The sequence below is a fragment of the Chiloscyllium plagiosum genome, unplaced genomic scaffold (genome assembly GCF_037043375.1).
Source record: "Chiloscyllium plagiosum isolate Xiang-an unplaced genomic scaffold, Cpla_swu_hap1 HiC_scaffold_5, whole genome shotgun sequence".
NCBI classification, from domain to species: domain Eukaryota; kingdom Metazoa; phylum Chordata; class Chondrichthyes; order Orectolobiformes; family Hemiscylliidae; genus Chiloscyllium; species Chiloscyllium plagiosum.
Genome location: NW_028270143.1, coordinates 20070240 through 20083980, shown reverse-complemented (window position 1 = coordinate 20083980; position 13741 = coordinate 20070240). Strand labels below are relative to the sequence as shown.

Here is a 13741-nt window from a genome sequence, read left to right as displayed (position 1 = left end):
AAGGAGGTGGAGGGTACACAATAAAGAAGTATTCTACAAACTCCTAAATACAAACTGTAACCGCAAGATAGAACTATATTTTTCATAATTTAAATTTGATATCAGAATTTAACTGAACCATATAGTTAGATTTTATTTGAAGAAAAAGAACATTTCACTCTCATTCAGGTGACATTTGGCATATGTTAATGGAAGCCAGCAATGACTTATTATAGTAAAAAAAACTTTAAATCAATGAATATTAACCCCAATTACTGTACTATTACTATTCTTTTTCCAGGAAGGATCAAATGCATGCAAGGCTTCCCTGTAATACATTTCAAGAACACTAAATGTGTTTAGAACATTTAGTTAACATAGATCTACAAAGTCAACAAGTGTGGTGCTGGAAAAGCACAGGTCAGGCTGTGGGAAGATTCGACATTTCGGGCATAAGCCCTTCATCAGGAATTTGAGTGGGGTGGGGTTGGAGGGGAGGCACTGAAAGATAAAAATACAGTCCAAAAAATGCAATATTAGAAACACTTCACTTCTAACAAGGTTTTAACCTGTGCGCACTATACTTCATAAAATCAGTAAACAGGAAGACTTAGAACCGGAGAGTCAGAGATTTACAGCATGAAAACGGACCCATTGGTCCATTTCATCCATGCCGACCAGATATCCTACATAAATGTCATCTCATTTTCCAGCATTTGGCAAATATCCCCCTAAACCTTTCCTATTCATATACCCATCCAGATGCTTTTTAATTGGTGTAATTGTACCAGCCTTCACCACTTCTTCTGGCAGCTCAGTTTCCTTTCAACTCTTTCCCTTCTCACCTTAAACCTATGCCCTCCAGTTTTGATTCCCCCACCCCTGGGAAAAGACTTGTCTTTTTACCCTACCATGTCCCTCATGATTTTATCAACCTCTTTAATGCCACCTTTCAGCCTCAAACACTCCAGAAAAAATAGCCCCAGCCTTTTCAGCCTCTCTCTATAGCTCAAATCCTCTAACCCTGGCAACATCCTTGTAAACCTTTTCTGAACTCTTTCAAGTTTCACACCATTCTTCCTATAGCAGGGAGACCGGAATTGCACACAGTATCCCAAATGTGGTCTGACCAATGCCCTGTATAGCCGCAACATGATCTCCCAACTCCAACACTCAAATGCACTGACCAATAAAGGAAACCATACCAAACACCTTCTACACTGTCCTATGTACCTGTGACTCCACTTTCAAGGAACTATGAACTTGCACTCCAAGGTCTCTTTGTTCAAAAACTTTGTCCAGGGCATTACCATTAAATGTATAAGTCATGCCCTGACTTACATGTCCAAAATGCAGGACCTCACATTCACCTAAATTAAATTCTATCTGCCACTCCTCAGCCCATTGGCCCTTCTGATCAAGATCCCACTGTACTCTGAAATAATCTTCTTTGCTACCTGCCACACCCACAATGTTCACATTTATATAAACAAAAAGCAGTGGATCCAGCACCAATCTCTGTGGCACAATACTGGTCACAGGCCTCCAGTCTGAAAATTGTTACAATTCGTAACAGTCAGAGTTAAACTACAAGAATGAGCAATATTCAGGTAAAAGGAATGATGATAAATTCTTAAGGTTTTCTGAATCAGATACCAACAAAGGCAAACCAGTCTGAGTTCTGGAAGTATCAGCATTCAAATGCAAGACAATCCATTTTTTGGGGTCAGACTGTGTGTTTCTACTGACATGAAATGTGTACAATATTTTTAGGTTCAAAGATAGCCATTAAGCAGTTTAAGCAAAAATAAAACAGTCTTTTTATCTAAATGAGGAGTCTATTAATTTAATGGAAATAAGGAATTTCAACAGAAGCCCGATAAAGTTTAAGACTACTTAAACTTTTCCAAATCTGATTCTCTTTTTCACAGTACACAAATCAGACTGTGAAAGATGTTCAAATGTCAGATACATAATTGCTATATAGTGTATTTTTAAAACTATTTACATCCTCAAAAACAGCAAATTCCAGAAGGTTCAACAAATTTCAGTAATAAAACAAGCTTAAGAAACATTCATCCAACATCAACCCGATTTATTTTTTCAGTTTTATGAAATATTAGGGCCATTCACAGTGGAGAACTTCACCAACCAAGTACAGTCAAGAGAAAGTTATCTTCGACTTCTACAAACATTATTCAAAAATATTCAGATTTTCAACTTTTACATAAGAAATAGATCCCTTAGCTCCACTCTAAAAACAATGACAATTGCTAACAGACTCAAGAACCCAATGGGTAACACATTTAACCCCCAAAGTAAAACTAATACTAATTTTGAATATTGATATACAAAAGCCAAAAATGTGTTTGCCTGTCCATTTTCTTTGTTATCCCATCAAACCTTCCATATAGAAACACATCAATAGCTGCTCAAACTCTTTTGTGAATTAGGCTAATGGCTGAACATGAAAACCTGCCACATTCAATTAGAAGGTTCAGTGATTCAGGCCAGTCTTAAAATAATGGCATTACTAGTTAACCTTCAGGTTATGCCCACACTAACAAAATAACTGATCAGAAAAACAACTAGTTAGACTGAAGTCAGCTACACCTCTCAATACAAATCTTAAAATCCAGACTGACCTCACCTAACTTGCAAAAATGTTTCAGTTTGTCACAATTCCCTATCTGAAAAGCGACAGACTCCTTGATCCTCACATTGCTTGTGGGACCACGCCATACATGCCTTTCTCACCTCTGAGACGTGTAAACAAAGTCAGCAGTTTCTACAAAAGGTTCCTACATTCAGTAGAAAATGATGAATTTAGAGGAAGCTATGATCCCTTTCTGGAATAAGAACCAAACTGCTCTCGTTTAACCTCTTCTCTTTCCACAGATACTTCCTGACCTGCTCAGTATTTCCAATATCATCATTTTCTTATTTACGATTTTAACAACCACAGTATTCCTTTAACAATAATTTTCATTCTCTTGTTCTTGCCCTACTATACTTCTCACCTCCATCCCACATCATGAAATCTATGGTCTAAGTTTCTCCAACAGTAATCACATGAGACTCCTTACCCTCCATTTTTACACATTTTATTAATCCATCTCATCTCCCTTCAAGTCTCCGTTTAACACCACATTATTCAGAACCTTCTTTAGCTCCCTATTCCACCTTCGTTTTTTTCTCTCTCAATCCTCTTATTCTCACTTCAAAATTATATTTCTATTTCACCACACTTGGTCTTCCATTTCGCTCACCATTGTCTTACTCCAATTTAGACTTGCTGACTCCAAGTGTCCAATTCTATTTCCCTCCATCACTCAGCTTTCTTTGACATCTCCTTTAATGTTGGTTGGTACATTGTTCATTTTAGTACTGAACCTCAAGTCAAAATATCCCAGTTTCAATTCGTTCTCTGTGGCCATCTCAAGCCAGCTTTTGGAATTGGTTAGAAAATCTGACCCGGTGAGGGAAATGTAAAAATCAACCTACCAAGCTAGAAGACCGGCTGAAGGGTTGGTATAATCCGTACCCGGTCAGAATCATAGTCAGGCTTGGTGATTGCTGATATCAACCGGAGTCTCCACGGGATCCGTCAGCCACAAATCCCAAAGTTATCCCAGCTCACGAAATCCCTGGCATCCCTCTCGACCACCCGCCCCCAACAGTCTGATATCCCCTTCCATGTCCTACCTTCCCTCTCTCATGCGCTGAAGTTTCCCATTCTCTTCGACTTTACCTCCGGCCCGTTTCCAACGGTTTCCTTTATTTCGCGACTACTTCGGTTCTGGGACACACTTTCCCCACACCGTCGCCCCCCCCAATCACCGTGAGCATCTTCGTCATTCTTTCAGTGCAGCCTCCCCATTGCCTTTTCCCCTCCTCACCACCACCACCACTCCTTCCCCACCCCCCCCATCTCCGTTTCCTCCCAGATCTTTTCTATTTCCTTGTGCAGCCTTCGATTCCTAAAATTTCCTCCAGCCCGAACCTTCTCGTCCTGCATCTGCCACAATGTGAGTGTGTGTGGGCCCGGTTTCCGGGCCTGGCCCATCCCTGTGCTCCCGGAGAGCCCAGGGCTGCAGTCCCTCGTCTCCCACTCACTCACTCACCAGCTCGGAAAAACGCGGCGATATCGGCGTCCCCGGCGGGGTCCTCCGCCCCCTCTGCGGAGCTCATGTCGGCGGCGGCCTCGGTCTGTCCGGTTACAGTCCCTCCGGCGGAGCGGGGCGGGGGGGGAGGGGTGATGTCGATCCTTAAATCCTAACTGGCAACCAACCGCGCGGAGGGAGCGAGAGCGCGAGCGAGCGCTGCCACCTCTACCAGCTCTCCTCCATCTTGGAGCCGTGACTCACCCGTCCGGAAAAACATCGGCAAACCTCGGCAACTTCCGGAACTCCAGCCGTCCCAAGGTCACTGCTCCTCCAGCAGGACGGAGCGGGCGCGCAGCATCCCAACCCAAAGGTGCAAACCCAGCACCGAGGTTGCGCCAGCAGACACAAACGTCAACGTGCATGTGAATTGATTCCGATAGCACACATCTAGAGGGGTACGGACTTCAGGTGGAAGGGATGCACAGAGACAGGGGCAGTTAAAATTCACCAATGTGATACTGTCATGTTGTCATACCGAAGGTATGAGCCCATTCGAGAGAGACCGAAATTCCTCAAATTGGAAAACAGTCACAGTAACTAAAGCCACAACTACGCAATGGAAATGTGAACATGCGAACGGTTATACTGCAATAGAAATACCTAATTCACAAATTTGCATATTCAAAACGTATCTAAGAGCTGAACAAATGTCACAAAGCGTATTTAGGGAAAAATATGAAAATATACGCAACTTTACGAATTGGATGTCTTCATTTTAAACACGTGCAAATGAATATGCATCGACAAAACATAACTAAATATTTCTTAAATGTACAATGTTCTGAATGTATGTTATAAATACACAATCCAAACCATTTAAGAGTTGGAGCATTTTATGACATTCAGCTGCACAGTCTATTGGTAGATGTAAGAGCAACAGGGCAACACAATGTGAATGAAATGCATTTACAATGTAGAAATACAATTACGCATTAATACAAATAAATTATAAAAGAACTGTTCACTAAAGTTAACAAATAAAACTGCTTTTTGTTATTTATAAAAATAATTTGGATGCGAATGCAGTAAGTTTGCAGGTGACCCCAAAATTGGTGGTGCAGTGGACAGCAAATGAGGTTACCTGATTAAAAAGGCACTTTGATCAGATGGGCAGATAGGACAGTAAGTGCCAGATGGAAATTAATCTAAATAGATGTGAGGTAGTTTGGTAGGGCAAATCAGAGCAGGACTTATACATTTAATGGTAAGGTCTTGCAGTGCAGGTTCATAGATGCTTGAAAGTGGAGTCCCAGGTAGAGAAGCATTTGGCACGCTTGCCTTTCTTGGTCAGTGTACTGAGTACAGGAGTTGGGAAATCATGTTGCGACAGTACAGAACATTGGTTAGGCTGCTTTTGGAACACTGCATTCAATTCTGGTCTCCCTGCTATAACAAAGATGTTGTGAAACTTAAAAGGGTTCAGAAAAGGTTTATAAGGATGTTGCCACAGTTCGAGAGTTTGAGCGATAGGGAGAGGCTAAATAGGCTGGGGCTATTTTCCTTGGCACATCAGAGGCTGAGGAGTGACCTTACAGAAGTTTATAAAATCTTGAAGGGCATGAGTAGGATGAATTGTCAAGGTCTTTTCCCCAGGGTACGGGAGTCCAAAACTGGAGGACATAGGTTTAAGGTGAAAAGGGAAAGATTTGAAAGGAACTGAGGAGGCTTTTTTTTTAAATGCAGAGATTGGTGCATATGACCTGCCAGCAGAAGTGCTAGAGGCTTGTACAATTACAATATTTGAAAGGCATCTGGATAGCAATATGAATAGGAAGGGTTGAGGGATATCACCAAATGCTGGCAAATGAGTCTGGATTAATTTAGGATAAGTGGTCAGCATAGATGAGTTGAAGGATCTGTTTCCGCATCGTACATCTCGGACCCTAAACTGTGGATTCAGAAAATGGTTGAAGGTACTTACTCATCTGGCAGCATCTATGAAGAGAAAGCAGCATTAAAGATTTAGTCAAGTGATTCCTCTTCAGAATCTGGATTAACTGGGCTGAGCCAAATGGAGCTCTTGTGTGGTGATACAGTCCCCGTCTCTGACCTATGAGACCTGGGGTCAAGTCCCATCTGTTCCAGAAGTATATATTAACATTTTTGAAGAGATTGTTTAGAAAACATTTGAAGGATAAGACAAATTCATAACTTGTAAAACAATAGCTCACCAAACAAAATAGCCACAAACGATGATGGGTATAAGGATACAAATTAAAAGAAAGGGCTTTCAGAAAAGAAAGTACATATCCTACCAAATGGGAGACATGCAAAAGGACCATAAAGCAGCTTATAAAAGCTACTAAAAGGGACTATAAATGGAAACCTCTTTCAAATCAACAAGAAAAAATTTCTATTTACAAAAACGGAAGGTGGGCTATGAGCAATATTGACCCACTGAAAGTGGGAATATTGTCTCTGAATATAGGGAAATAGCAGATATGTTGGATGGTGACTTTGCCTCAGTAATTACAATACAAAAAGGAGGATAGCTTTAGAGAAGTTGCGAGGAAATTAATAGTGGATCGGCATCAGGGATTGAATAAAACTAATGTTAATAAAATATTGGTTATCACGATATTAATGAAATTAAAGGGTGACAAATCTCCAGAACATGATGGTCTCCAGAGGCTGTTAATAGTAGTAGTAGAGCCCATTGCAGATGCCCTAAACGTAGATTTCCAGAGTTCCCTAGATATAGGAGTTATCCCTCTGGAATGTACCATTGCACATGTCACTCTGTTTTTTAACATGGAAAAAGGAAGAAAACCAGAGAATTACAGACCGTTTAGCCTAATATCAGGAAAATTGTTGGAGTCTATAATCATGGCCGCCTTGCCAATTTTCAGTTAATTAGGGAGAGCCAGCATGGATTTGTGATAAGATCATGTCCAACTATAGAATCACAGAATTTTACAGATGTAAAACATGGAAACAGACTTTTCAGTCTAACTCATCCATGCTGACCACATATACTAATTTAATCTAGTCCCATTTGCCAGAATTTGGCCCATATCCCTCTAAACCCTTCCTATTCATATACCCATCCGGATACCTTTATATGTTGCACTTATACTAGCCTCCATCACTTCCTCTGGCAGCTCATTTCATAAATGCATGACCCTCGCGTCCCTTTTAAATTTTTCCTCTCTCACCTTAAACCTACACCAACCAGTTTTGGATTCCCCTTCCCTGGGGAAAAGACTTTGGCGTTTAGAAAATAAGCTCCCTGGCAATGGAATGGGGAATGTCGACAGAAGCTGTTTATGTTAAGTGTCTTCTGGAAGTCCACAAAGTGCCACTTAAGAGATTATTAATTAAGATAGAAGTCTACAGAATTGAGGGCAAACTACTGACATGACTGCTTGTGTGGCAGGCAACAGAAAGTAGCGATAATGTGTAGTACTCAAATGGGCAGGATGTGGTCTGTGGTATTCCACAAAGACATGTGTTAGGGCCTCAATTACTCATTATTTATTAACAACTTGGTTCATGGCATAGGAAGTCAAATCCAAAATTAGGTGGCAATGTAGATAGTGTAAATGATAGTGTAAAATTACAAAAGGACACTGATAGATAGGTGAATGGGGCTGAAAATGTGTTGCTGGAAAAGCGCAGGTCAGGCAGCATCCAGGGAACAGGAGAATCGACGTTTCAGGCATAAGCCTCGGTGGTGGGGTCCGTTTGGAGGTGGCGGAAAGACCACCAAGGATATATTTCTCTCCCCTCCCCTATCAGCATTCCGTAAAGACCACTCCCTCCGTGACTCCCTCATCAGATCCACACCCCCCACCAACCCAACCTCCACTCCCGGCACCTTCCCCTGCAACCACAGGAGGTGCAAGACTTGCGCCCACACCACCCCCCTCACCTCCCTCCAAGGCCCCAAAGGAAACTTCCATATCCGCCACAGATTCACCTGCACCTCCACACACATCATCTATTGCATCCTCTGCACCCGATGTGGCCTCCTCTATATTGGGGAGACAGGCCGCCTACTTGCGGAGCGTTTCAGAGAACACCTCTGGGACACCCGGACCAACCAACCCAACCACCCTGTGGCTCAACACTTCAACTCCCCCTCCCACTCCACCAAGGATAAGCAGGTTTTTGGACTCCTCCATCGCCAGACCACAACAACACGACGGTTGGAGGAAGGGCGCCTCATCTTCCGCCTAGGAACCCTCCAACCACAAGGAATGAACTCGGATTTCACCAGTTTCCTCATTTCCCCTCCCCCCCCACCTTGTCTCAGTCAAATCCATCGAACTCAGCACCGCCTTCCTAACCTGCAATCTTCTTCCTGACCTCTCCGCCCCAACCCCAGTCTGACCTATCACCCTGACCTTGACCTCTTTCCACCTATCGCATTTCTGATGCCCCTCCCCCAAGTCCCTCCTCCCTACCTTTTATCTTAGCCTGCTGGACAAACTTTCCTCATTCCTGAAGAAGGGCTTATGCCCGAAACGTCGATTCTCCTGTTCCCTGGATGCTGCCTGATCTGCTGCGCTTTTCCAGCAACACATTTTCAGCTCTGATCTCCAGCATCTGCAGACATCACTTTCTCCTCAAAGATAGGTGAATGGACAAAGTTGTCCATTCTGGATCGACAAAGGACAAATTAGAGCAAAAGACCAGAGCATAAGAACTGCAGTTAAACAAAACCCTGACATAGACATCACTTGGAATACTGAGAGCTGATCTGGGTACTACACATAAGACTATATCGGCCTTAAAGTATAATGTAGTTTTACAAGAACTATACCAGGACTTCAGGGTTAAGTTATGAGAAGCAACTATACAAATTAGGCCCCTTTCTAGAATTTAGAAGGTTAAAGGGAGATTTGATTGAAATCTTTAAGATATTAATAGAAAAGGGCAGGATGGATACAAATAAACTATTTCCACTGCTTGGATATTCTAGAACAAGGAGACAGTCTGAGAATTAGTGACAGACCATTCAAGAGAGATGTTAGGAAGCATTTCTACACACAAAGGTTGGTAGATGCTTGAAACATTTTTCCACAAATGGAAATAGATGCTATATCACTTGTAAACTTTAAATTTGAGATACACACAGTTTTGTTAAGCAAAGATATTAAAGGATATGGCCAAAGGCAGATATATGGAGTTATGCCACAGATCAGCCATGATTTCATTAAATGTCAGAAAGGCTCTAGGGATTGAATGGCCTACTCCGGTTTCCACGTTTGTAAATCAAATGTAAAAAAAAGGTCCATTCTTTCTATAGCATGCATAAACAGATTTATAAGTTCCGACAATAATATGCATATACAGTAATCAAATGCAAAGGCGATGGGACATGACAACATACTAGCAACAGTACTGAAGACTTGTGCTCCAGAATGTGCCATATCCCTAGCCAAGCAGTTACAGAGGTGGCATCTATCCAACAATATGGAAAATGCCTGTTATCACATGTACATAAAAAGCAAGACAAATTCAACCAGGCTGATTACTGCCCCATCAGTCTACTCACAATCAGTAAAGTAATGGAAAGTGTCAATGTGCTATCAAGAAACACCAACTCAGCAATAACCTACTTACTGTCACCCAGTTTGGATTCTGCCAGGGCCACTCAACATCTGACCTCATTACAACCTTGATGTCAAGGATGCATTTGGCTGAGTGTAGCTTCAAGGAACTTGAGCAAAATTGGACCAATGGAAATAGAGGAAAAATCTCCACTAGTTGGTACATGATTGTGGTTATTAAAGGTCAGTTATCTCAGTTCTAGACATCACTGCAGTTCTTCAGGGTAGTACTAGTTACAACCATCTTCAGCTGCTTCATCAATGATCTGCCCTCCATCATAAGATCAAAAGTGATGTTATTCACTGATTGTGCAATATTCAGCACTATTTGCAACTCAAAGAAACAAGATTGCATTGAAGAGTGTTGACTCTTTGCGAGCTCTCCTAGGCAGATTAGATTAGATTTCCTACAGTGTAAAATGGGCACTTCGGTCCAACAAGTCCACACCAACCCTTTGAAAAGTAACCCACTCAGACCCATTCCCCCGCCATATTATTCTACATTTACCCCTGACTAATGCACCTAACCTACACATCCCTGAACACGACGGGCAATTTAGCATGGCCAATTCACCTGACCTGCACATATTTAGATTGTGGAAGGAAACCGGAGCACCGGGAGGAAACCCACGGGGAGAATGTGCACACTCCACACAGAGTCACCTGTCTGGAATAGAGGCTGGAATTGAACCCGGGTCCCTGGAGCTGAGGCAGCAGTACTAACCACTGAGCCACCGTGCCACCCCAGATCATCCTCTCACATTTTTTGTAATCATTCTACTCTCAAATCTCAATTGTAAATCTGTGGGAATTATAAGAATACTCTTTTAAATCTGGTGATTTTTCAAGTCTGGCGATCTTTCAATCTCCGACTGGATCTGACTTGACAGTAACCAGAACCTCCCGGAGCATTCAACTGCATGAAGTGACGGGGCCCGACTGCCGATACTGGAAAGGTGATCACAACAACGAAGTGACCAGCCACTTACCGGGCGCCATGGTGGCACAGTGGTTAGCACTGCTGCCTCACAGCGCCAGAGACCCGGGTTCAACTCCCGACTCAGGCGACTGACTGTGTGGAGTTTGCATGTTTTAGATTAGATTAGATTAGATTAGATTAGATTAATTTCAGTGTGGAAACAGGCCCTTCGGCCCAACAAGTCCACACCGACCCGCCGAAGCGTAACCCACCCATACCCCTACCCCTACCCCTACATTGACCCCTTTACCTAACACTACGGGCAATTTAGCATGGCCAATTCACCTGACTTGCACATCTTTGTGACTGTGGGAGGAAACCGGAGCCCCCGGAGGAAACCCACGCAGACACGGGGAGAACATGCAAACTCCACACAGTCAGTCGCCTGAGCCGGGAATTGAACCCGGGTCTCTGGCGCTGCGAGGCAGCAGTGCTAACCACTGTGCCACCGTGCCGCCCATGTTCTCCCCGTGTCTGCGTGGGTTTCCTTCGGGTGCTCCGGTTTCCTCCCACAGTCCAAAGGTGTGCAGGTCAGGTGAATTGGCCATGCTAAATTGCCCGTAGTGTTAGGTAAGGGGTAAATGTAGGGGTATGGGTGGGTTGCGCTTCGGCAGGGCGGTGTGGACTTGTTGGGCCGAAGGGCCTGTTTCCACACTGTAAGTAATCTAATCTAATCTTACCAGCTTCTCAAAGGCCCAACTTTGATGTTGATAGGCAACCCGACTTCATGGAATGGACCCGACCTCAGAGTCCCAGCCAGACCAAGAACAAGACCCTCCAGAGCACCAGAGGCTGCGACCAGTACCCAGTACCCCACTAGACACACACACTTCCATAACAGCAGACCATCCAACAGACTCCCAGGCTTGACCAGAGGCACCCATTTTCCCAGGAAACATGGGAGATGCACTGGCCTGCAGGTGAGACTGAAACAATGTGGTTTCAAGTCCACCTTCCCAGCACACCTGACAAATGTCCACACTGAAAACAGGCTGGACAAACTTAAAGCTAGAATCTTCTAGGAGAAAGTGAGGACTGCAGATGCTAGAGATCAGAGCTGAAAATGTGTTGCTGGAAAAGCGCAGCAGGCCAGGCAGCATCCAAGGAGGAGAATCGACGTTTCGGGCATGATCCTTTCTTCAGGATTTCCTGAAGAAGGGCTCATGCCCGAAACGTCGATTCTCCTGCTCCTTGGATGCTGCCTGACCTGCTGCGCTTTTCCAGCAACACATTTTCAGCTTAAAGCTAGAATCACCTTCCGAAGGAATTGAGAGACTACTGCATACTCTGTTTTACAGAGATATGGCTCACTCTTGCTTCACATGACTATCTTACAACCGGAGGGCTTCTCAATCAATCGGATGGGTTACACTGAGTTCTCGGGCAAGGCAAAGGGTGGAAGGGTCTACCTTCTCATCAACATCTTAGTGTTCAGATGTGATGACCCCAGTGACTTACTACTCCCCAGATCAAGAATATCTGCCAGTGATGTGCTGTCTTTACTACCGGCTGCGGGAGATTACTTCTGCTATCTTAACAGCAGTTTACCTACCACCACATGTGGAAGTGAAGAGCGCACTTCATGAAATATATACTGCCACAAATAGCCTTCAGATGGAATATCCCAATGCCTTGTACATAATAACCAGTGACTTCGACCAGGCCAACCTCAACAATGTGCTACTAAGATTTAACCAACATGTCTCGTATCCCACCAGAGGCCCAATCAACCTGGACCATTGTGACACAACCATCAAATTATCTATTGCTCCATCCGCAACCTGCATCTTGGTAAATCAGACCATAAGGCTATGGTCATTCTCCCAGCCTACAAGCAGAAACTCAAGAGTGAGGATCTGCTACAGAAAGTTGCACCGTGCTGTTCTGAGGTAACGAATGAGCTCCCACATGATTGCTTGGAGCTGGCTCCATATTGAAGAACTCAGTGACCAACCTAAATGAGTACGTCACTACTATTACAGACTTCAGTGCAGAGAACTGTGTGCCAGAGACATTAATCCCAGTGTTCTCCAACTGGAAACCATGCATGAACCAGAGGATCCACTCCCCATTAAAGTCAGGGTCTGAGGCGTTCAAGTCGGGTGAACGTGACCAATCTTTGCAAAGACATGAGGAACATCAAGCGACAATACCAGAGAGAAACTAGAGTCCCAGACTAACCACATGTCAACTATGGTAAGGCTTTCACAATATAACTGGCTACAAAACGAATTTGAGTAGAATCACTGACAACAATGCATCCCTCCCTAAGCTCAATGCATTCTATGCTCGTTTTGAACAGAAGGTCAGTGAAATGATGTCTCCTGCCTGGATAGCCTCGTGTGCACCTGTACCCACAGTCACCACCACAGATTGGCCTTCTTGAGGGTGAATTCACGGAAAGCGAGTCCCTGGCTGCGCACTCAAATCCTGCGAGGACCAACTGGCAAGAATATTTGCAGAAATAGGGTCACAGAGATGTACAGCACAGAAACAGACTCTTTGGCCCAACTCGTCCATGCCGACCAGATATCCTAAATTAATCTGGTCCCAACTGCCAGCACTTGACCCATGTCCCTCTAAACCCATCCTATTTGTGTACCCATCTTGACAGCTTTTTAAATATTGTAATTGTACCAGCCTCTACCACTTCCTCTGACAGCCCATTCCATACACGCATCCTTTGCATGAAAAAGTTGTCCCTTAGGTCTCTTTTATATCTTTCCCCTCTCACCCTAAACCTATGCCCACTAGTTCTGGACTCCCCCCACCCCAAGGAAAAAAAACCTTGTCTATCTATGTACCTCAATATTTCATAAACCTCTAAGGTCACCCCTCAGCCTTTGATGCTCCAGGGAAAACAGCCCCAGCCTATTCAGTCTCTCCTTATAGCTCAAATCTTCCAACCCTGGCAACATCCTAATAAATCTTTTCTGAACCATTTCAAGTTTCACAACATCCTTCCGATAGCAGGGAGACCAGAATTGCACACAATATTCCAAAAGTGGCCTAACCAATGTCCTGTACAGATGCAACATGAATTCCCAACTCCAATACGCAAT

The 13741-nt window shown here is 43.7% G+C and overlaps 1 protein-coding gene across 2 annotated transcripts in view; it reads right to left on the bottom strand.

Annotated features, from left to right (window-relative positions):
* Positions 1 to 5085, bottom strand: part of LOC122550233 (triple functional domain protein) — a 581330-nt gene extending 576245 nt beyond the window's left edge. For both annotated transcript variants that reach the window (XM_087987024.1, XM_087987025.1), the window contains exon 1: positions 4104 to 5085. In XM_087987024.1, the coding sequence (XP_087843150.1) occupies positions 4104 to 4170 (67 nt within the window). In that variant the 5' untranslated portion in view covers positions 4171 to 5085. The remainder of the gene's footprint in view (positions 1 to 4103) is intronic.
* Between the last annotated feature and the right edge of the window lie 8656 nt (positions 5086 to 13741).